We start from the raw sequence: 24,304 nt of genomic DNA on the forward strand, positions 1-24,304 counted from the left end.
GAGGACAATACCTTAAAATTTCAATCATTTTTTTTTGTTGGGGATTGTGGAGCAATGAATAATGATGTGAATATATAAATAAATGAAAAGAAAAAAAAAAAGGTTTTTAATTTTGTTTTTTTGGTGTGGAGTGGAAAAAAGTGGAAAACTTGGGGGGCGGCCAGGCGGTGGTAGGTGTGATGGAGATACGGACCAAACAAGAAAGTGCTCGGCCACGTGTCAGTCATGCATTAGAAGCTAGTTTCAGAAAGTGTAGAAACCTAATCCCGAGAAGCCAACTGGCCGACCTACCAACCCCACACACAATATTTCCGACGGATCCACAAAACTGTCACATCATTAACAGTCATTTCTCTTTTTCTTCTTCCTTTTTTAAATATAAATCCAAACAAAACAATTTATTATTTAAAGTCGGTAAATTTATAATTAAAATCATTAATTTGAGCATAGAAATTTATTTAATTTCATGGATTAGGGTAAACAAATTTATTTATTTATTTATTAAATTTTGTTTTGAGGATTCTGCTTTATCACTCAAGCTTCTCATCCGCAGAGATACATATATATATATATATATATGCTTCGATTCGCTCTGGCTTCTGATTCCAGCTAGTTGGATTCCTTCTTACGTTCTTAATCCTGTTTCTTTCCGCTGCCTTCTTCTGATTCTGCCGTGTTACGCGACGTTGATTGGATTTCGGGATTCAATTCTTTTCACTCCCCAAATTGCATCGTCCTTCAGCCGCGATCGTTGAACTTCTACTCTGCCTACGAGTTTCGTTTGGTCTGAAACAAGCAGGAACTGTTTTCCTGGTTATTTTCTTGCTTTCTCACTGTTTGATGCTTCTGTTATTGCCGTTGATTTGATTCTGATGATTCTTTCAATTTTTTTCCCTCCGTATCCCTCTTTTCTCGTCTATTTCTTCGCGTGATCTTTATTCAACATAGCATTCAGGTCGTGTCTGGTGATCTCTGACTTTAAAGATTAATCAAGTTAGCTGAGTAACAGAGGTGGTTTGGCGGGACTATGGAGGCCAACTTAGGACATTTGCAGTATCTATCAATCCGGATTGATTCCGGAATGTTTGTGACGAAACCGAGTGGTTCGGTCCGATTTCTTCACCCAATTTCTGATCAGCACAAGCCTCTACCTCTGGTTTCAGCTTTTCAGCAACCTCTGAGACTTCCGAATCGATGCAGGACGGTGTCTTTTGGGGCCTCCTGCTATCGTGAGAATATTTCAGGTAACATTGGACTTCCAGTGTGATTAGAAAAGTGCGTTTTTCTTCGTCGTTCATCCTCATGTCTTCCTTTCGTAAGGACTACGGATTTTATTTTATTTTTTGGATTGGTGAATTCCTTGGCATCCTTTTTCGGTCCTAAATTAATTTCCATTTCTCTGAAGAATCGAATGTTATGAAAGCAGGAACTACGCAGTATGATCGAGTAATTCGTCTGAAGCAGTCTAATTCTACATCAATGGCGTTTTGCTATTTGGAGTTTTTCTGAAATTTTAAACAGAGATCTTTTTTACATTCTTAAAACATCCAACATTTTTTCACATTATCTTGCTGAGCGGATCCACATTTTTTCACATTATCTTGTATGATACAATTAGTGACTTTGTTGCCATTAGAAAGGCTAGTAGTCCCAGTTTAAAACATGCCTTTTGTTTTATTATTTTGTTGTTGTTCTTGTCTACAGCTTGCGAGTAACCAATTGATCTTTGGCTTATTGCTTTCAATGTTCCTTTTGTAGGGCTGACATTGGAAACTGAAAACTTTCATCCTTTCGACAAAGATCTCCTTTTGAAGGTCAAGCAGAATTTTTGTTGCATGTGTACATCAACCTTAATTAGAGTTGTTGTGACGTGGGATATGTGATTTTCTTTCTAATTCATGTTAAGCTAAACTAGAATTTGAAAAAAAAAAAAAAAAAAAAAGTGCAGAACAAGTCACATGAGGTCCAGCCCCATCTAAATGGACGATGCATATATCTAGTTGGTTAGTGTCTGTTCTTTTTTACACACTATAATTGGCAACTCTTCTACTTAGATACTAATCTATCAGAATGCTCCTTTGCAGGAATGATGGGTTCTGGAAAGACGACCATAGGCAAGATTTTGTCGAAAGAATTGAGTTACACATTTTCCGACAGGTTTGCGTTATTTAATTGATGGCTAGCACAGGATTTTGGTTTGAATTTTTACAAACAAGGAAATAAAGAACATATTAGAAGAAAAATTAGTGCCTAATTTCCTCAACATCACGTCATTATTCCAGCATCGAAGGTCTATTACAAAGCTGAACTGGATAGAAAACAGTTTTGAAGTGATATTACATGCAATATATGATTTTTACTATGCTTTCTGACAGAAAATTATGGCATTCGTAATTTGCATCCATTTTTTAGCACAAGTATGTCAATGCAAGTTACTTGCTTTTGTATTAATTATGCATTACATATCTGGATCAGTGATACATTGGTGGAGCAAGAAGTTGGTGGAACTTCAGTGGCAGAAATTTTCAAGCTTCATGGCGAAGGCTTTTTCAGAGATAAGGAGGTTAGTTAACCTGCAATTGGACCATCCTTCGCATCTGTGAAGAGGACGGTTATTACTATCTACTGTATTGATGTTTTTATGAACCGAGTGTAATGTGGGAAGCACAATGCTACCATGATCATTTTCATTGAAGTGAATATTTTTAATTTTCTTAAGATGTTGGAAGGGGCAAATGTCAGCAATGTGATTTTCCTTCTGCTTTTATAGAAATTGAAAGGGATCTGGATTTATAATTGGGGATATCCAGAAAGCCTGATGAATTTTTTCAATTAGGTTGTTACTATTGCTATGGTTTTAAGCAGCTAAGTAAAATGTTTTGCAACTCTAAGCTGTTATAGCCGATCAAAGTTAGTGACAGTGATTTTTCTGTTAGACTGAGGTATTGAGAAAACTATCATTGATGCACGGGTTTGTTATTTCCACTGGTGGAGGTATTGTTGTTCGGCCTATTAACTGGTAATTTGTTTGGACACTCACACTTTCTAATTGTTATTTGGTTCTCTGTTTTTTTTGTTAAGTGAGACTTGTCCTATTTGATTGTAGGAAATATATGCAGAAGGGGATTAGCATCTGGCTAGATGTGCCGCTGGAAGCCTTGGCAAAAAGAATTGCTGCAGTGGGTATCGACTCCCGCCCCCTCTTGCACCATGAGTCAGGCAATGCCTACACAAAGGTGGTGAATCATTCTCTGTGAGGGAAACATTTATCCATAAACTATTTACTCTTCCTTATCAAGGGTTTATTAGGGATGTTGCTTTTTGGTGTCGAACTCGTGATGCTTGATCCTAGCACATCTTTTAATCTGCTGATTCTCATTCAGGCTTTCAGGCGATTGTCAATTCTTCAGGAGGAGAGGGGTGATGCATATACCAACGCCAATGCCAAAGTTTGTCTAGGAAGTATGAAATAAATAAATCTTGATACTACTTTGTCATTCTGGAAATATAGAAGTAACAAACTTCGCGTTGGAATCCATAAAGCTACAGCGTTTGTTTATTGTTCCTGTATCTTCTGTGTTAAGGAGGTGACTAAAACTTAATATCAAGTTTTTGTTAACTTGCAGGTCTTGCAGCCAAGCTGGGGTTTTCAGATGTATGTAATCTGACGCCTGCAGATATTGCTTTAGAGGTTCCTCTCTTTCAGCCTCATCTTTGTTCTTGCTATGTTTGATTAAGAAATTTGACCTCTCAATAAAGAGATAATCTTCTATATTAAAAAATGCTTGAATTTTAAGTCTATTCTTTCCAGGCGCTCGTACAAATTCAAACATTCCTAGAACAGGAAGATGGTTATTATACTAGTTAAGACTGCAAATGTTCAATATCCAGAGCTTTAAGCCTCTCAAGCATGGAAGAAAGCCTTGCTTCGACTCCTGGCAATTGTATAATATGGGTGGTAAGTACTTCGTTGAACTTGATGATCTATGTCGATGTTAGTAAGTGTATCTCTCTGTAAATTTTGTGGTCAATAAGACTTGTGTGTACATGCACATAGTATGTATGACTATTGCATTATTTGTAGATTGTTGTTTGATTATCATCATATTTTTGTATGCATGTATAATATTCCATTGCATCTGAAATAAGCATCATTGTTTGATCACCATTTTATTTTTGTATGTTTGTATGGTCCATTGCGTTTGAAATAAGAACAAAATTTAAAAATATAACATCTTGTTGGCAATTTTGTTTTTATTGTATTAAAAAGTGTCATTTTAATCGTATGCATGTGGATTTCCTTTGGAGTTGAAAAATTGAAACATTTATCAAATTTTGTCATTCTTTCTGTCATAAAGAACAATTTCATGAACTTAATAAAGGTTAGAAATGCACCATTTCTTAGTGGGTAGGCCATGAATTGAGATCATTATCTACCAACATAAATGGGTACTGACAAAATGGGGGCAGCTCAACAATTCTACGGCCTTTCATTTAGTTTGCCCGCTACCAATATGCACAGACATCGATTATTGAGTTATGTTATGTTATGTGTTATGTCCTCCTTTCCTTTCGATGTTAGTCTTAACTCTGACAAAGTATTCATACCTCGGTTCTGCACATTCTCTCTTCAATGGAGAAGTCGGTCGGGTTAGTTTTTCTTTAGCATTGTTTGATAATAAATCCGTATCAACTCCAAACCATTTTTCAGATTTATCAAAAAAAATAAAAATAATAAAAAAAACGAAATGAGATTCAAATATCTCAATAGTATTTTAAATTTGTTTTTTAAAGCAAAATAATTTTGGTTGATTAAAATATTTTTTCAAAAAATTCTAAGAACATTCTTGGAATTCTTAAATTGAAACCTTACATCTAAACGCAACCATGCAAACAAATCTCTCGTGATTAATTTTTTTTTAATTTTATTTTTAATTCAACAACATATGGAATTAAAACTTTTTTGACCTAAAATAAAGTTTTCTTTGCTATATTACTATAATATCATATCAAAATAGACACAATCACAGCCAACAAATTTAAATAAACCAAAACGACAATTATATAATATATTCTCTATATCTGATGGTGTCCATTGCATGATCTCCAACACATTTTTCCTAAATACCAAATATTTGTATTACTAAATTTTATGCATTAAAACCCATCTTTACTAAATTTCATCTAATCAAGTGACACTTCTTCAATCATGAAACTTCAACTATTTCCGATTCTGGTCACTTGATCAGAGAAAATCCTTCATATGAAGCTATAAATTCATATACTTACACTGTATTTATATATATATATATATATGCATACTTACATATCTTTGATTCCGCCGGAGCATTCAATTGTCATCGTACAAGTCACTGGGATCGTTTTCGTAGAAAAGGCCGTCGACGATCTGGTCAATAAGCGAATCAATGAAGGTGTTGCAGCTGATGCTGAAGATTCGACCTACTCTGTTTCGAGCGTTGGAGGAGAATGCAAAAATGGTTGCTAGAGTAACAGCTCCCAAACAAACTCCTGCTGCTTCCTCAATCCCCTCCAAATCCATCTTCCTGAATACTGAATTTCCCGTCACCACCTCCATTGTTACGGTCGCCGCAAACACAATCTGCAAACAATTGGAATCTGAGAAGACATTGCCTCGCGCAGAAGGAATTTTAGGTATTTTATTTGACGAATTTTACAATGCTTTTATCACCGCGTAATTAATCAACAACTTCGACATATTTCATTGGCTAGATCAAGAATACTATTCACAGCTACTACCCAAGAGTTGTTTCAGTTCAAAAAGATATTTCACAGTGTTGTTGTATGAAAGTTACTGCTAATTTAGGGAATGATCATGAGTTTATAATCAAGAAATATACTCTCTATTGGTACGAGGACTTTTGGAGAATCACAAAGGAAAGCACCCGATCTTTATGCTCATAATATCGTACCAACGCACCTTACTTCTATTTAGCTATTTCTAATTTTTTTTTTTTTTTTTTTTTTTTTTTTTTTTTTTTTTTTTGAAGTATATGAAAATGAAGTATGATCACGAGATAAGACAGGAAACTCACCATGGCGAGGCGGCCGGAGATGATCTCGAACTCATGGCTATCCTTCGAACTCTCTATGTACTCAGACAGAGTCGCGAAGAACCGAGAAACGTCGTCGTCGTCTGAAGCATCTCCAGCGGCTACTCTCTTAGCCTTAATAGGAACAACCGGATCGGATCCAAAGGATCTCAAAGTGCACAAACGAGGCTGTAGAAGGATCTTCGGGGAATCCGAATCGGCGGACTTAAGTTTCGGAAGCGAAACGGAAGCGGGAGGCGATCTTGGCGGGACGTCGGGCAAGGAGGAGCGCAACTGGCAGTGAATAGAGCGTGGCGAGGAAGCCATGGAAGAGGGCGTGCGTAGTGCGATTGAAGATGGGAGAGAATGGAAGAACGAGCAGTGGAAAAGAAGAATCTGAGAATGGTGGATTTAGAGTACACGTTGGAGGTGATGGGAGGATGGGACGTGGAGCCTTTTTTGTACGCTCACGCAGTTTTCAGCTAGGTGAGGTGAGGCACCCTGCCCTCCCTGCCCTGCCCTCCCTGCCCTGCCCTGCCCTCCCTGCCCGCATTTCCAATTTCGATTCAGTAATTAATAGGATCGGTAAATTTTTAAATCTGATATATATATAATGTAGTTTTTCCAATTTAGATATAGAGTTAAAAATATATATATATATATATTAAATATTTTTAATTAAATTTAAATAAATTATTCTTTTATGTTAGGTTTGATAATCATTTTAATTTTGGAAAAACGCTACACATTTTCTTATAATTTCTTAATCATAAATTTTATTTGATTTCTCAGCTGAGTTCTAAAAATAAAAATAAATTTTTTGAAATTGGGTTTTTTTCAAAACTTTGTTTTTATTTGTAAACCCTAAACCCAACAACACAAAATAAATAAGTAGCTTTTGTAAACTGATACTTAGAAACAAACAATTTAAAAAATAAATGGTTCTCAAGCAAAATTTTAGTTTTCAAATTTTGCATAAATATTGAAAACATTTGTCAAGGATATTCTCGTCGATTAGTCATCTTTTACCTTAAAACATTTTCAATTGTATTTCACTCTCAATGTTAAGTAATAAATTTTGAATCTTTGACCTCTCGTTCAAAATCATAATTTTTAACAAGTTAGACAGCAACTATTCATCGATAAGATAAAACACTTACTACCGTTACAAAGATTGATAATCTGATCACCACCTCGCTACTTCTCATCATCTCAATCACTAAAACTTTCCCTACTACTATGGGAATTTAATGTGCAGTGAAAGACCAAATTCTTTCATTCTTTACACTTCAGTAGGTCTTCTATAAGAAAATTGACATTACTGAACTTCTGTAAACGCCTTCTTCTAATGCTAACTTGCTAGAGCTTTAGCGGTTGGTGGATCTAAACTTAAGTTTGGGATGGCCTTATTGTTTTTTTTTTTTTTTTTTTCTTTTTTTCTTGCATCGTTTGGATTCTAATCTCTTAAGAAGAGGTGGTCAGTCAAATTTTAAGACACTCGATGCTATCACAAGCTAAAACCTTGAGATCAATTCTTGTGAACTTGTCAACTCAAAACCATTAAAGGAAATTACTTACAGCCATCAAAATTTAAGTTTGCTCCCACTGATATCTTCAACTTTGTACTCTAATTCTTCTTACCTCGTTTGCTAAAATGATTCAAGGCGAGTCGAGAGAACCTTGTGAGGGAGAGAAATAATTGAAAGATGGAACGGCCTTTCACAATCCCCTCCTTGATGTCTCTTGCCCGTTTAGCCAGAACCGGCTCTGCTGTCTCCACTCCCAGATTGGCTACTGTCATTTCCTGCACTTTGGCTAATCAAGTAAAAACGAATTCATTGCTCAACATTCAATAATACCCTCCTCCCTTTTGTTCAAATAAGATGCAAGGAAATCGTAAGGGAACCTGTTGGAGTCATGTTTGTCAAGCTACGCAATCTCTCTTCTGCTACTCGAACAGCTCTAGTGGAACTTCTCACACCTTGGGTGATATCCTGGCTGCAAAGGATGCCACAATTCAGCCTTGTGTCTTGTTCTTTGCAACATATGTAAATAGTTACTAGGTAAACAAAAGAGTTCAAAATCTGATGTCAAACCCAAGATCACTGAGCTCCATGGTCAGATCACTAATTTCCATGCCAGATAACCGAATGGCTGCCATAGTGCCTGGAAGTTCCTCCCTTGTGACATCCATGAGCTTCTCTAATGATTCGGCTGCTCTCTTGAATGCCTTCGACATGAAAACATTGGGGGCAACAGGTTATCAGTTTGAAGCATTGGAAGAATGGCATATGGATGCTAAGACACAGGAAATATAGCCATGCCCATATGATGCATCACTTTAAATTGACAACATTCGTCGTAATCAAAGTTGGAGAATACAAACCAGAAGAGTGGGAATTGCAGAACAAAAGAGCCAGGTTGCAGCAATAGCCGTCTACAAAGATGTGAAAATGCGTAGTTATCAGCTAAACCATATTGCCACACTTCCCAATCACCAAGAAAAGTACAAGCCAAAAAAGATTTCAACTGCTTTACACAGAAGTCCAAACGTCGAATTACTCACAGTAATAACTACGAATTTTAGCAGAATTTCGGCATCATTTGAACTAAAAGGCCCCAATATCAGACAACAAGCGTTGCAAGTTAGAAAAAAACCAACAAAATAATGTAATTACTCGCATATTTCCAACTATTAGCGCAGAAAATACGTAAATAGAAATTCTCAAGTATGTCAATTGCGTCAAAAGGGAAAGCAATCGCAAATTTTGGAGGGACGGGGGAAAGGTGTAGGTTGTGTTGCTAGGAATGACACATTGCACATGCTTTCAATAACATTCAACACGTAAACCAAATCTATTAGACTAAGCGCATCCAAAAAAGCCCTTACGAACTCAGATTCTCAGTGAGAGAAATTAAAAGAGGTCGGATTACCGCGCAGGCAACGACATTAAGAACAAGGATGTGGCGTTGAGTTAGTGTGCACTGAGAGAATTGAACAAATGCCGGAGAAGAATGTCCAACAGTTTCCGTATAACGCAATGAAGTCGATGGATCAGACGGCGATGACGATAGCGATTGTGCTCGCACAGAAAGCAAAGAAAATCGACGATTCGGTAGCCTGAGATTGTTAGGTTGTGGTCGGCGAAGTTTAACGTCACTTGTCCGTGCGTGAACGAGACTATGCTTCGCCGCCGCCGGGCACGGCGGCGATAGTTCCAAAGCTCGGAACATTGCTTCTACCGTTCTAGTGCTGCAAAGCGATCCCCGAGCTCGGAAATTGGGGCATAGCCGAGAGGAAGTGAAGATTTTTGGGCCTGCTAAGAGACCGGCTTCCTGTAGCCCTCAAGGCCCAGAGCCGAAATATCTACAAATAAAAGCTAATTTTAGTCCATAAATGCTTTTTTTTTTTTTTTTTTTTTTTTTTTTTTCAATTAAAAGCACAACTCATCTGGTGGCACTAATAAGTATTGAACTTTATAAATATGTAATATAATATATTATATGTTTGAAAGATTAGATTTTCATCACTCGTCTAGGTTGAATATCAAAAAGTCAATCACTCGTCTTGGTTGAATATAAAAAAGTCAAACACAAACAGATTGCATGTACACCTGCACGTGAATACTCAACAAGACAAAGTTATCTCAACAAGCTCCAAATATCAACCGACCAAATACCCATTCAACTATGAATCTAAGACATATTCGAAAAGTTATCTCAACAAGCTCCAAATATCAACCGACCAAATACCCATTCAACTATGAATCTAAGACATATTCGAAAGAACTTTTTAAGTGCTTCGAAAACAAATTTGCACATCAATACCATTTTAAAACATTTAAAGGAAACTTTCAAACGAGACTCCTAATCTTTCCAAACTCTTCAACTCACGACCTTATCTCACGTCTCTTGAATCATGCCATTCAATAAATTTTCATCAAAGAGATCTATAAGTACATAACGTTCAAGGAGATTAAACATCTCGGGATCTTACCCCTCATTTTTGGGCAAACCTTATGCTACTAAACAATCCAGACGCCAGCCTTGTAATCTTATTCCTAAACTTAAAAATACACACTTTTACACATCTTACGCAGTTGCTTGTAATCCACAAGTAGGGCAAAAAAGATCTCAACAAGCTACAAAATGTATTCACTTGTTAAAGAGAGGGATCTGCAATCATTTTCCATCAGGAACGAATGCCAATGTTCCCTCTCAAATGGCCACTGGTTACTCCAAAATGCAGGATATAAAGCTAAATAAGCATATATATCTCTAAATTCACTTCAATAATCATTAAAACATGAGTTCCCTATTCACAAGGAATTATTTTGCACTCATCATAATGGTGCACGAAGAAAGCTTTTACTAACGAAACGTATTTACACTGAGATCTGAAAGAAAACTCACTTGTATTTATCCCACACTCTCATTGGCCAACTCTTCAAGAGGCACACTTGCCTTGTTTCTCTGCCCACAATACTTCCTTTATTGGATCTATCTTTCTCCTGGAGACATTATAACTTCCTAACTTGTAGCTCTAGCTTGAAGTTGATGACAGTTACTTTACCAGTAAGAAGAGAACGAGCATGACAACCCTCATCAGAACAGCAAATCAATTTGTGCAAGCAGCGTAAGAGGACCTGGCTTCTGGAGCAGTCTGTCCCACACCTTCCCTTTTAGCTCTGGAAGCAGAAGACAGGTAAGAATGTGATGGAAGCTGACCTTCATCTTGTTCTTCCTACTCTCATTTAAAATTCCTTGATTGACTATCAGAGGAAGATCCTTTGAGAAACACCAAGAGAGAAGCTCCATTCGAGCAATGGATCTCTATGGATAGTTATGCTATGATTAAACAAAATACAATGATTCACTATGTCAGAGAAATTGATAGAGAGAGAAAGGGGAGTCAACAAGTATTTTCCTTGGTATTTACATCTCATATATACAGAATATTTCCCCTCAAACTTACTACAAAATTCCCTAACCATGCTCCATGCTATAAAATATTTTCCCCAACCAAATATGCTTTGGTACACCTATACAACTATATTTCTACTACCAACCCCCCCCCCCCCCCCCCCCCTCCCCCAAAAAAAAAAACGAAAATAAAGAGGACCAAAAAGTAATAATAATTAATTGAATAATTGCCTCCTCTGATAAACCTCATCTGTGTATCAGCTTGCGTCTATTAAGACATGAGTTCATTGGTTGCTAGGTCTGCACCACCAAAATTGGTGCTGTCTTATTTTCTTTTTTCAATAGTATGAAACATAAGTACTTACTAAAATGTCTAATTAGTACCAGCCCTGATAACGTCCTCCACAGCTACGTTGCAAAAGAAACATCTCTGACAATTCAAAAGATGCCTGGAAATACAACCATAGCACGATCGGTGAGAGCAGGGTTTAAAACATGCATTAGCTTCACTTGCATAACAGATGCAGCATATGCTATCATTAGCATCTGTTTGATCACTGAATGTGGAGTTATCAAGAGCTAAAGACTCCATCCGATAAAGAAGAAGACTTAAAAAGTTCTCCAGCCGTTCAAGTTTTACAATATAACCATCACCTCTAAAGAAACCAGCCTGTAAAAATCACCGATAAGAGTTAGTTTATGTAGTAGAAAAAAAACTTTCATTCAATCAGATGTCTGCACAAAACACAAAGACACACAAACACAGAAGGATTAAATAAACATATATATATATAGGGAGAGAGAGAGAGAGAGGGGGAGAGGGCTAACCCAGTTGTAATCCAACAGAAGACGAAATCCACAGTTCACCGTATTTAGACATTCCATGCTAGCGAAAATACCAACAACGTCATTATATTCTTTGTACTCCAGCTCTGCACTAGCATCCCACAGATTCAAGATGATGCCAACAAGAGGAGCCAATATCATGCCTCTGTTTATTTTCTCTAAAGATTGTCCATTACGCCTAAGTGACCTGCAAATAATATTGAAAATTTATATGCATGCCCCTAATGATTTCAAGTGTAGCTATGCAATCATTTAAATATTCCTCAATTGTCAACAATGTACAAAAAAAAAAAGGCAAAATCTACTCCAACTAATCCAAAACTTACAAGTCGAAGAATTCCGCATCTGCTGCTGAAGTTACATGATTCAGTACAAAAAGTACTAACTCAGTCAACCTTCTGAGGTTTGTATCAGATCCCAACAGGAATGCTTGAGGGATTTCCCGTGTAAAGAATTCCAAAACCCTTGCAAGATTGCATGAAAGATCAAATATGACATTGCATTTTCTTTGTTGAGAATCTAGTACCTGCAAGAGAGTTAATATGACAATTACAATGATGATAATAAGCAATATGATGCCCTAACTAATTAATAATTAAAAAAAAAAAAGTCTATCTACTTCAATGGCATAGTTTTCTTCAGCAGCTACGTGATTAAATAATGAAAAAAGGTATATAGCACACTTCGGGCTAATTTCAGGACCTCTTTCTCACGTGAATCAGCTTTTCATTCCAAGCAATTAATACATGGGATGTGAACTATTCTTAATGCAAATACGTTTATAGGCAGAAAAATGGAATAGGATTGTTACAATGTTGAAGAGAAGATATTTATACCTGGTATTTTTCTTGCATTTCTCGAATTGAAACTGAGAATTCAGTCATAGTCCAGCTAAGAGTATTGAATAAACGATTAAGAAAAGGTGAGAACACGCCTTCATCCGTGACACATGCCTCTCGTAGTAGTGTCTTCATAGAGCAAGAGGGCAGAATGAAGAATCAAACTGACGGTGAGAGAAACTGCAAAAAGTAGGACTTGTAGTAAAAAGGAAAGGAAAGATAATTTTACCTGAAATATTATAGATGATGACGATGATTCTCCATGTTTTGAAGAACCAAAGCCAGAACCTTTGAATAGTCGCAGCAGAATGTTTGTCACAGGAATCCAGGATCTGTTATCAAATGCTAATAGCAATGACTTTGGCAACTTCTGCGTAGCTGCCTCGTTACTCTCAAACGTGACCAAATATTCTTTGTACTGAACAAGAACTGATATGGACTGAAGAAGCAGATCTTTTAGATCTGCACTTGATATCCTTGGGTCATTGAAGTGAGTAACTACAAATGTCACCTGGTCAATAGGAAACCATACAGATTTATTATGGACTGTTGATTGGTTATATCAGAAAGAATATATAAGATATCCTTGGGTGGTTGTGTAGGAAACTGCACTTTTATTGGAAAAAGTTGAAGGCATATACAAGGGTACAAAACTCCAACAAAAAAGGGAGTCTGACCCTAACTACACAAGACTCCAATTCAAAAGAACAAGAACAAGGTCATACAAAAAGATCTAGCGGGTGATGCAGACGTTAAACCTAGTCAACTCCCAAACTTCCTCACCTCATCCGATCTCTTCCTCTCTCTAAAAATTCTATTGCTACTTTCCAACTAAAATCCCAATAAAACTACAAAGAAGCCAGTCTGCCACAAAATTTTACCATTCTCCCCGAAGGGAGGCCTCAAAAGACGAGATGAAGTATACATCCAGAAAGAAAATTATGAAATATTTCATAAAAAGTAAACTACAAAGGTAGTTCATGTGAAACACGTGAAAATCCAATTGCACCAGAATTGCACAAATAATAACAGCGCAAGGTGATTTGACACCATTGGTAAATATAATGGGCTCGAAAGTTTCATCAAATTCGATCAGTTGTATAATGACGAATCGATATATCCTTGATTTGACCATCTATTGCAAACTTAAGATTGGTGAGAAAGAAATTGACATATCTAAGCAGAGCGAGTGAAGAAAGGGAGAGATCAAATAATGGACAAAGAAAATGGTAGAAAATCAGTGACCGGCAGACATGACACTTTTCATGTAATCTGGGGGAGGAAGGTAAAAAACGAAATGTGTCGAAAGAATAATGTGATGACATGAGACATAATATCCATTTTGTTGCTAAATAAGATAAATACTTTTCATGTAATCTTCATTATCAATTTTGAAATCCATTTAAACAGTAAAGATGTAACATTTTGTTTTACAAGTTGCACTTAAAGAAAATTACCCAGTAGGGATTTAAGAAAATGGGAAAAATAATACATACGAATGAAGCAAGCCCTTGCTTGAGAAATATAGTAGAGGGCACAAATGGAGGATCTCCCTTACGTAACACGTGAAAGCAGTCAACCTGTAAAGAAACAGAACAACAAGCATAATAAAAAGTGGTGAGAGCTAGTCAAGGAACACTTCAATCAGTAGTACTTTAAATAATGTACTTCCTCTACTAGCAGTTCTAAAAAAACATATCTATCACGTGCTTTTTAGAAACGTATTGAAGTGTTCCCAAATCCTTTAAATCTATAGTGAAATATTGTTGAAAATTAAAATGTTTTGGCTATTTGAAGTAACTTGACGATTAGAAACATTATGACACATAAGGAAGCACCTTAGAAACAACAAACACTTAAAAACCCAAGGTAAACAAATTTGCAAAAATGCGCATCTTATCCAAACTTAAAACGTAGATCTTAACCGAAGCAATAACTTTTGATATGGCATACTGGGACATAAGATATACGGAAGGTAGGAACAGGCATACTCCTCGTTATTTCAAAACATTATGGATTAGGTGATTTACCAGCGCTTCAACATAAAACTCAGGGACAAAAATAAACATTGAATCCATTTTGCTAAGAACAAGAAGCAGCTGAACAGCCCACATGCACATTGCATACATTCCTCTTTGCTTCCACTGGGAAAGCAAAGAAATGCGGTTCCTATAATGAAAAACAGACAACAGTATAAGTACAAGAAATCAATATATGTTATAAAAGACAAACTGGGTAAAATGAAGCTTAATAATCATAGGCTCATATAAAAAATAACTACAAATCAAGCTACCTTTTCTCCCTTTTCACTATACACGCATCTGTTTGTATCATACACTTACTGAACTTACAGAAAACGAGATATACATTAGGACAAAATTGAGACAATCCTTCCAAGATGGGGGCAACAAAAATTATAAACCGATAAAAATTGATCTAGAGTATGAGGTAAAAATAATATAATCTTCATTCTTCACATTATCAGACCAACGAAAAGAAATATAATTTTGTTCCAACCACATCCTAATTCTCTAATTTGTCCTCAATAACCTACTGAAAAGTGAAAACTGCAAAATCCCTCTACTCCCATCTCTTCCAATAATATTTCCACAAAATAAATGAAATTCTCTTGGAAAGACCCAACAAAAATTGAACTGATAAATGCGTTGTACCATAACATAAGATCAAAATCACAAGAAAGAAAAAATGACTAACTGATTCATGGGCTATTTGAGCCTGGGAAGGAACGTGCATGACATGTGCGTGAAAGTTTGACTATGAACACAACCTAACTTCCCTATATATGCTGACATTATTTTAAAGGAAAGGTATTTAGTGTAATTCTTGAGATTAAATTTTAAATTGAAAATCACATTTACCTACTTGAGATCTAGTTTCAGTTTTGTCAACGTAAAAGAATGCCCTTATGACATTTCATTTAAGAAGGGGGAGAATAAGAAAATCTCTTTGGCAACCTTAATCTACATATATAAACAATACCACAAGTTGCAGAAGAACCCGATCAGAATCAATAGATAAGGAAGAGGGAAGTTCCTCGAAGTAAGCATTTCTGGTACCTAGATGCTTGCTCTTGTTTTAACTAGAGATTGGACAGAGCTCAGAAGGAAGGAAAAAAAAATTAAAGCGCATAGTAATCAAGTTTCCAATGTTCCCAATATCACTTGGAGATTCATCAAGATGATCTTACCATGCACAATGTCTTACACAATCGATCACTTCATCTCTGTAAGAGCTGCGAGCTTCTTTTAGGCGCTTTATTTGCTCCCTACAAGTTCGTTCTCTTATCTGTTTATCAGTTTCTTCAAGAAGAGCTATTAAGTGAGATTGATGTGACATGTAATGCGATGCCTAGAAACAAAACAATGACTTCAGTTAATTTTAGAACATTTTAAAATATATAACCTAAAGACTGGTTTACACATGAAAATTAAACAGTTCTTATAATGTTCATATGTGAGAGTGTGCACACACGTGCATGGTGTTATCAGTTAAAAGAAACATAAAACTGGTCGTCAATGTTAGGAATCAAAAATGGTATGATTGAAAATGCAATAGGACGAGAACCATAGCAACCATTGTTTTTCTACTGAACCTACGTTTAAAGGAAAACAACTAGTGATAATCTAAGGTAAGCAGAAGCACATATTACTTTCTCTAAAGTTGAGATTTGATCTCCCACCCCACATATGTTGAACTCGAGAATTTAAAAAATAGTACTAATAGTCCTTTTTAGGCTTTGGTTGTTTGAGAGGAATTGTTTTGTTCCTCTTTAGGTTTTTCTGGTTTGTTAGTTGATTTTGGAGGGTGCTGTTTTGGCTCATTTTTACTCAGCTGGTCTTTGGGTTTTTCTTTTTTTTTTTTTTTTTTTTTTTTTTTTTTTTTTTTTTTTTCCTTCTCCTTTTGTAGGTTGATCACCACCACTTTAAATTAATAAAAAATAACCATAACTTATACAGGGAGAGAGGCCTCCATATTTGTAGAGAAATATATAAATAGAAAATGAGAGATCAAGGAGAATGAATTCAGTAGGCTCTATACTACAACCCAACCCTTCCCCCAAGGTAATCTTCAGAGTCATTTCTGAAGCCCTTAAGCCACAACTTCCAACCACTAAACAAATCGAAAACTTTATGCAACCACTCTGATCTAGATGCATACTGATCAGATCAATATTGTTTAAATTAATAACTTCTTAACCCCTTAGGTTCTTCTTCACAGTCCCTTGCAACACTCAAACTTAGAGAAAACAAATGCTCCGCATTGAAATGTAAACATTTCCAATTCAAAAGGCATTCAAGTGGATTTTGAATCTTGAATACGAGGAGTACTTCCTTCGTACTTTTTTTAGTGCAGGTTCCACTAGATGAGATAAAAAGATCATCATCCTTTCACATTAGGTTGGAATGTAAGCAATCAAGGTGGTTAGAACAAGAGCTGGATACTCTCCAAAATACTAATCCACAAGTATTTCAAGAAAATCAGATAAGTCTTAACACAACTGACAACCTTCAATGGAAATCTCCTCATTGGTCTACCTCCCCCTCAGTTTGTTGCTTCTGTAGGCAAGCTGAAGAGACTCTTGACCATCCCTCTTTCTCCACCGCTCTTTTGGCTAGAAAAGCTTGGGGTTTGGTGCAGAATGAGTTCGGGTTGATGTTTCGCTTCTATGATAAGGTAAACAGCTTTGTTCAGGAATCTTTTGGAGGGTCTCTTTTGAAACTGGAATTCTGCAGCAATGGCCCATTTGTGGATGGTTTGAAAAGAGAACAGAAGGAATTTTGAAGATAAGAAAGTCGATTAGGGTACTTCTGTAGCAATGTACAGCACACCTCTTTGTGGTGGTGCTCCCGCACAAAAAGTTCTTTTGTAACTACATTTTATTTTCTATTATCAAAGATTGGAAAGCTGTCTTGATGTACTCTTCTGTGACAAAGTTTCCTCTACCCGACAGGACTGTTCATTCCCCTTTTTGTTTATAAAATTTCTCCGTTTCTTATAAAGAAGAAAAAAAGGGAAAAAGGGATCAGATCTAAGGATGGACTAACTGGGTGCAGGAGGATTCGGATAAGGATGGATGGTTTACACAAATTATAATATTATGAAATGATGAAGTGAAGAGGTGCATCTTCAGTTATATTGTAAGGGGGAATGGAGTGTGTTTGAGGAACGATTATGGACTTTCAGAGGAAAAGTGAGGAGGCGTTGAAAGAATAAAGGGAAGGGAAACAATCTCGTAATCATCAACAAGGAGGAGAATAGATCCTTTTGTCAAGTGTTTAAAGAAGAGAGAGGCAAACAGATGGGATAACCCAAGGAAGCTTAGAAAGGAAAATATACATCACATATCTAATTACAAAGTTATATATGAGGGGAAAAAAAGAAGAGATCGTCCCAAGCAATTTTATAAAGAAGAAGTCTCCATTAGCCTAATACCTGCTTAAAATCTGGTGCAAGTCCCATGTGATAAAAGAGAAGCAAGAAGTCTAAGAGTTCTTCTTCTCTTAATGTAGCTGAAGATGCATTAGTCTCCCTTGGTACAATCCTCATGTGCTGCACGGGGCAATATCCAAACTGTGCATCAGATTGTTCACTTGAACTCGGTTTGTCAGTTATTTCATCACTCAAATTTCCAGCACTACATTCACTGGCAACATGGGCAGATCTGTCGTGCATAGGAATCCCACGAGAGTTTCTGATAGCATACTTAATAGGATCCTTTGAACTCCTCGTGCATTCAGCATCATAACTTGAACAGCAACATGGCTTTTGTCTGGTGGAATGAGTTACTCTGGTCTCATGGTCATCCATGCAACCTTCCTCCCAATGAATTACTTCAACTTCTTGATCCCCAGGAGGATGTAATTTTGATATATGATTGTATGAACCTCCAAGCCTAGCCGTGACAGTTTGATGAGACTCATCTCTAAAGAACAAATAGACAGGGAAACTGCGCTGCCCACCTCTATGAAGAAAACCAATATCAGGACCATCACTTTCACTACTTCTCAACCAGTCACAAACACTCCCCATTCCAAATCCTTCAGACAAAAAATGAAGTATCACAGCGTATAGAGAAACAACAATAGAATTGCTTGGCACTCCAGAAGGGGATGCATTATGATCAGTTCCTCTGTTCTTCAGTAATAGGTTCTGCAAAAATGTTCTAAATACTGAACCTGGCAACTGGGGAGATGTTGTGGGGGGTATAAACTGAATGACTAAGCGGCAAAGATCTCTGTGCTTCTCCTCAATCTGCAAATGAAAAAGAATTTGAAAATATACTAAATAAATCTCCCAAGCTAGCATCTGACTCAATTTAGATCTTATGACTCCTGATAAGCCATCAAAAGGAGGATTTCTGCAGTGAGTAATGAGGTAGGCAGGTTATATTGACCACAAGAAATGATAATGCCAAACACACCCATTTCGATGATAACTAACAGTGACAGATGATTGCATTAATTTGAAAGAAAATGTTTAACGTGTTTGCACATGAATATGTTGCAAGCCTGATGAATGAGTCAGTTTCACCATTGCCTAATTCCTAACTTCACTTGAAATCCATGAACATCAGCAACACCTACAAGAGTTAAATAAAGCAACGAAGCAACAAACATAACAGTACAATAGAGCAATGAAATAAGAAAGCAAAAGTTCAACTTAACATGTTCCTTAAAATCCTTGCCTCCAACTTCTTCCCTGTCATCCACATGAGAAATTCCATTCAAAATTGAAATCTAAGCTAAACGGATATCCCAAATGGATTCATTCCTTAGAACGATCTAGAGTTTGAGTCATTTTGAGATTGCATTTAGTCATCACCACCCATATCAGAAGGAGAGAATTTCAAGTTCGGCCAACATGTGCCCATCTGACTACCATAGGACATGAGTCAGGGGCTCACATGTGGCCTACGTGATTTGTGGTCCATCCCATACACTAGAGCATGTGGGCACATGCCCGGTTAAAGAGAAACTGATTGCGAGCCAATGTGATTCCAACAATGTAAAACGCCACATAAGTTGAATAGACTAAACTACTAAGCATAGCAATTCACCTCTATACAGAGCATTAGAGAATGAATTAAAATGCTACTTCGGCAATTTTTAGGCTTTAGTAGAGAAAGGAAAAGAAAAAAGACGGTTGATGAGTTTGGTTCTATTTTAACAAGGGTGAAGACCCTGGATTATTTTAGCATAATGTTGAGAATCTCTCAATTCTCATTTTAACAAAAGTGAGGACCCTCATTTATTTATTCTTTTTCAGAGAGAGATATTTGACTGATACTTTTTTTTTTAATAAAGAAAGCAATTCTAATTATACATCAAATGTTCGTAGGAAGCCAAATTCTAAAATGAGTGAAAAATGGAAAGTTTATCAAAATTTTGAAGGAAACAAACACCTGAAAGGAGTCAAAAAAAAAAAAAAAAAAAAAAAAAAACTAAAGAAAATACAAAGCTCTGAAAAAATTAGCACTCTTGGCGAAGGCCAAATCAAGCATACAAACAAAGACCCTTGAAAAGAGAAATCGTGAACCAACAAAGATATTTTATTGATAATATTTCCATCGATGAGTTTAGCTATAATTAAATTATCAAGTAGTTCATATCTTAATTAATACTTCAGAAAGGGATTTCCCAAGGATGTCCATCTTTCCTTGGTAGTAATTCAAAGTTTTGGTTCTCGTGTATGAGTACAACAAGCATACTTTGGTTGACTTTTTCCCCCCATGAACAACAATATCAATTACACAGGACACCTCAACTCAATGGATGCCAATAAATACTAACCATACATATTCTTAAGGCCACAAAAAAAAGGTGGAATTGAACAAGTACCTGATTGATTGCTTCAGATAGAACTGTTGTAGTTAAATCCATGCTACTTTCATGAGACACATCCTCACGTGAACCAGGCCACCAAACCGAGGGCATCATATACTCAAGATCCTGCTTATTTGGATTCTTCCGTGATAAAAAACCTTCGAAGAGGAATTCAAAATCAACTGACTTCCACCAAAGAACCATTAATTCTTCTCGTCTGAAGATGTGACAAGCCAATGCAAGATAGGAATAGGATCCAGAATATGGGCACTCAGTTAAAACTAGCGGTGATGTCTTACAGCTACATGAAAGGGCGTTAATTAAATGCTCAAATAATGCTAGGGAGCCTTGACATCTTAGGAGGACATCAATAATTCTATCTAAGCTTGAGTGATTGTGTGGTGGCTGTGGTCCAAACACTTCCATCATGAACGACAAAAAAGGACCCCATCCAATATACTCAATACCATCTGCATCAGCTTCAAGTGCAGAGAAGAATTCGTCACAAATCCCAATAGAGACAGGATGAAATAGTTCTTCAACTGAAACAAACCTTTTCAGTCTCCTCAATTTCTCAACAGAGTTAATCTCAAGGCATTCTATACGTTTCTCTTCCAATATCTTCAACAAGCATTTCAGCATATGGGAAGCAAAACTGTTTACCGATGGGGGTGCTTGAAGGGGGAAGTAGCCATCAATAGGGTATTTAAAGGGGTGAGCGCCAAAATTTATTTCACATCTCTCCCCTTGAGATAGAGATATTGCTGGAAAATATCCAATACCAGGACCCATTTTGCGGATCCCAGAAAATGCCACCCCAAGTGAGATGCCATTCCTATAGAACGAGATTTCATTTCTATCCAAATCAATACAACATCCAATGACATCACCAACAACCCAAGACTGACCATACCTCTCAGCTTCCTTATTCCATTTGCGAACTCTTCTCCCATCAAAAGCATAGGAATCATCTGCATCACCAACACCCTCGTGGTCAGTGAAAGGGCAAGCAAGAGTTGCCCATCCAAGCTGTTGTATGCCTGAAGTTTCTAAAGCAACTTCGTACATCCATTTTCCACTCCAGACACAAGCATTAGCCCTAGCACTGCTGAACATCGAAAAACTTTCTACAAGTGATGGCGGCTTAACTATCCTGATATCACCACATATGCTAACTTTCTCGATACAGACTACATTGGATCCCAAGCCATTATCAACAATACATATGCCATTTCCCACGCCAGAGGAAGCAATTGGATGAGCAAGTTCGGAGAATCTATTCTTTATGATAGAACGAATAAAAGCCGTATCAATTGGACTAGTCACAGAATCAATGGATTTGTTGGGGAGACCAAATACATATTCAAGAGTCCGCTCCACAGATTGATGATTGAATTCATCACAATAAGAAAAACACCGGCCTTTTGATGAACTCCCTCTGTTATCATTATCATTTAAAATAACAGCCAATCCAGAAGAAATCCCACCAATCCTTGGACTGTCTTCTGCCATATGCTAGTAGAAAAGCTAGATATTCCAATTCCAGACAGAGACGGGAAATGATGATGAAAAAATCACAAACCAGGATACGGATCCGGGGCAGCCTAGTAGGCTTCCAAATATATTAACCCATTCCAACTAACCCAAAATTCTGAAAGACAGGCATCGCCGCGACCCTGAAGTATTTAACTAAATTAATTTTTTGAAAAAAAAAAAAATACAATATCAACACCAAGCATCAAGGGTAGAATTCCACATCTCGATTCATGAAAAGGCAAATATCAAATATTGAACAAATGATCCCGGAAACTACCACTTACGAAGCTACAGTTTACACATAAATATCCCAAATACAAGCACACATAATGCAATTCTGTGTAACATCTCTTTATCCATCCAAGATTTGGACGACATCAAAATAACTGAAACTAAAGAGAAAGAACCGCAAACTCGAAAAGACTACTTTAGAAGCTTTGAAAGTGCCCATTTCTGCGTAACCGGAATCACGATGTGGCAGAATTTATTGCCACCATGGCTGCCAAACCGCGTTATAATTGCCAGCAAAAAAGAGCATACCGCTACGACACGAATTTCAAGAAAAACGAAACGCAAGCAAGCTATTCCAAGTCCAACTTACAAAATCAAAACACGCAAGAAGTTGGGGAAAACAGAAACGAAGAAAGGGAAACTTACAGGTTACGAGATTTCAGTTATTTGTGGTACGGTGCAACAGTGGAGGCGGCGGAGACATGGCAGAAGGGGCAAAGTAGTTGAAGTGGAAATTTGATTGGACCGAGAGAGAGATTTTGCGAAAAATTTGTGCCAAAAAGCCAGGGAGGAGAGGGAACCACACAGACAAACCAAAGCAGCTGCCTCGAACCAGAGAACGCCGACTCGGAACCCTAATATGGGAAAAAAGGATGACACGTGTCGATATGTACCCCATGATGACGTGGCCAGTACAGCAAAATCACGCGCGAATTCACTCACGGTCACGGTCACGGGCGCCATCGTACTGTGTGCCTCCGTCGACGTCTTCTAACCCGAACCTTCGTTTGCCGTTAAAATCGCTCGCAACCTAAATCCGGACCTGAATATGAATAATTGTATACGTGGCTCAACTGCATTGGTGGAAACGACTCCTTGATAAATTTTGTTCTTTTATTAGGAAAAGCACAACAGCTATTTTATCCTTCAATTTCATCTAATTAATTTTTTTCATTTTTAAAAAAGAAATGATATATTTTATCAATTTTCAAATTTGGACAAAATTCACTATGTTAAGCAAGAAGTGGAAATAATTTAGAAAAATTATGTAAAATAAATTAATAAATTACTACGAATTTAATACTTTTTCACGAAATATTACTAAAATAATTTTTGCTAAGAATTTGTTGCATGTAACGCCGCAGAGATGGGGGAGGGGCAGATGAGCGCCACGTGTATGGAACATTCAGAAGCCTCAATTTTGGGCCCCTACGTGACATGTAGTGAGCACGCGTATTTTGATTTTTTTTTTTTTTTATTTTATACCATTTTCAACCACAACAAAAAAAAAGGAAGTCAACGCAATTTTTCAGTAAAATTTATAAATGAAATACACGGTGAAAATGATGTATCGGGTACTCTTGCCATTTCTCAAACAAAAAAATAAAATAAAATTATTAAAAAAATAAAATTGTTTAATAATTTAACTGTTATTGTGGTAGTCCATTCTTTTTCTTATAATAATAATAAATAATTTTTGGAAAAGGACTATTAATATCTTTGTACTCTGTCCTGAAATGAAAATAAATTTTGGAATATTAATAATGGAATCTGTATGTGCATGTCGTCCATGTGTTGTGTTTGTCCATATTCATAAACCAACCTAATGAACTTTAAATGAAGATCCCACATCCTGGATTTTGAAATTAGAATAAGAAATGAGCATCTTACGGCCATCCATTTCAACATCATCTACCCTTCCCCGCCTCCTATCAACCCATATCCACATAAAGTGGCTAGGTTGACAGCAGGGATAAGTACGAAAAAACACATTGCATAACCATCCCTGTAAACCGCCTTTCATTCTTTCTTGATCTATAAATCGACTTTAAGAAAAAATCAATCTTTCGACTAAAAGTGTGACTGTTAGGTCTGGATAAGCTAAGCTGGACCTCTTGGTTGGTTCGGGGGGAACTGGAGCAGACTAAGCTGGACCTCTGGAGATGTGCTTTTCAATCACCACATGGTTCCTAATACCACCCCATACTACAACATATTGGATGACTAGACCATT

General features: G+C 36.8%; 4 protein-coding genes and 1 long non-coding RNA gene across 12 annotated transcripts; 2 read left to right on the forward strand and 3 right to left on the reverse strand.

The window, feature by feature from the left end:
- Positions 1-504: 504 nt before the first annotated feature.
- On the forward strand, positions 505-4,083 carry LOC111804571 (shikimate kinase 1, chloroplastic). Of its 2 annotated transcripts, none has more exons than XM_023689426.2 (11): positions 505-813; positions 949-1,244; positions 1,759-1,814; positions 1,949-2,003; positions 2,085-2,157; positions 2,476-2,563; positions 2,937-3,019; positions 3,107-3,236; positions 3,384-3,462; positions 3,627-3,691; positions 3,812-4,083. In XM_023689426.2, the coding sequence occupies exons 2-11, from the start codon at positions 1,028-1,030 to the stop codon at positions 3,866-3,868; spliced, it is 903 nt and encodes a 300-aa protein (XP_023545194.2). In that variant the 5' UTR covers positions 505-813; positions 949-1,027; the 3' UTR covers positions 3,869-4,083. The 2 variants fall into 2 exon arrangements, with proteins under 2 accessions (XP_023545194.2, XP_023545195.2); XM_023689427.2 differs by having other exon boundaries at positions 956-1,244.
- A 955-nt stretch (positions 4,084-5,038) lies between these two features.
- Positions 5,039-6,448, reverse strand: LOC111803267 (stress enhanced protein 2, chloroplastic). The gene is made up of 2 exons (XM_023687596.2): positions 6,075-6,448; positions 5,039-5,620 (listed from the first exon to the last, which is right to left on the reverse strand). Exons 1-2 carry the CDS (start codon positions 6,396-6,398, stop codon positions 5,351-5,353), a joined length of 594 nt encoding a protein of 197 aa, XP_023543364.2. The 5' UTR covers positions 6,399-6,448; the 3' UTR covers positions 5,039-5,350.
- On the forward strand, positions 5,539-6,345 carry LOC147790455 (uncharacterized). Its single transcript, XR_015422753.1, has 2 exons — positions 5,539-5,673; positions 6,030-6,345. It is a non-coding gene; the product is annotated as an uncharacterized LOC147790455 (long non-coding RNA).
- A 1,009-nt stretch (positions 6,449-7,457) lies between the features above and the next one.
- LOC111803291 (uncharacterized) lies at positions 7,458-9,432 on the reverse strand. 2 transcript variants are annotated; one of them, XM_023687626.2, is made up of 5 exons: positions 9,006-9,432; positions 8,458-8,508; positions 8,168-8,301; positions 7,978-8,069; positions 7,458-7,886 (listed from the first exon to the last, which is right to left on the reverse strand). In XM_023687626.2, exons 1-5 carry the CDS (start codon positions 9,303-9,305, stop codon positions 7,699-7,701), a joined length of 765 nt encoding a protein of 254 aa, XP_023543394.2. In that variant the 5' UTR covers positions 9,306-9,432; the 3' UTR covers positions 7,458-7,698. The 2 variants fall into 2 exon arrangements, with proteins under 2 accessions (XP_023543394.2, XP_023543395.2); XM_023687627.2 differs by having other exon boundaries at positions 7,458-7,875; positions 9,006-9,429.
- Positions 9,433-10,344: 912 nt separating this feature from the next.
- Positions 10,345-22,905, reverse strand: LOC111803293 (E3 ubiquitin-protein ligase RKP). 6 transcript variants are annotated; one of them, XM_087127580.1, is made up of 13 exons: positions 22,717-22,905; positions 20,539-22,199; positions 18,134-18,952; positions 15,888-16,048; positions 14,973-15,020; positions 14,710-14,848; positions 14,176-14,259; positions 12,909-13,190; positions 12,677-12,808; positions 12,167-12,366; positions 11,823-12,027; positions 11,379-11,664; positions 10,345-10,919 (listed from the first exon to the last, which is right to left on the reverse strand). In XM_087127580.1, the coding sequence occupies exons 2-13, from the start codon at positions 22,033-22,035 to the stop codon at positions 10,915-10,917; spliced, it is 3,858 nt and encodes a 1,285-aa protein (XP_086983706.1). In that variant the 5' UTR covers positions 22,036-22,199; positions 22,717-22,905; the 3' UTR covers positions 10,345-10,914. The 6 variants fall into 6 exon arrangements, with proteins under 6 accessions (XP_086983706.1, XP_086983703.1, XP_086983705.1 ...); XM_087127577.1 differs by having other exon boundaries at positions 10,345-11,294; XM_087127579.1 differs by having other exon boundaries at positions 11,360-11,664.
- Between the last annotated feature and the right edge of the window lie 1,399 nt (positions 22,906-24,304).

Source organism: Cucurbita pepo, chromosome 10 (genome assembly GCF_057944985.1).
Source record: "Cucurbita pepo subsp. pepo isolate OVF chromosome 10, ASM5794498v1, whole genome shotgun sequence".
NCBI classification, from domain to species: domain Eukaryota; kingdom Viridiplantae; phylum Streptophyta; class Magnoliopsida; order Cucurbitales; family Cucurbitaceae; genus Cucurbita; species Cucurbita pepo.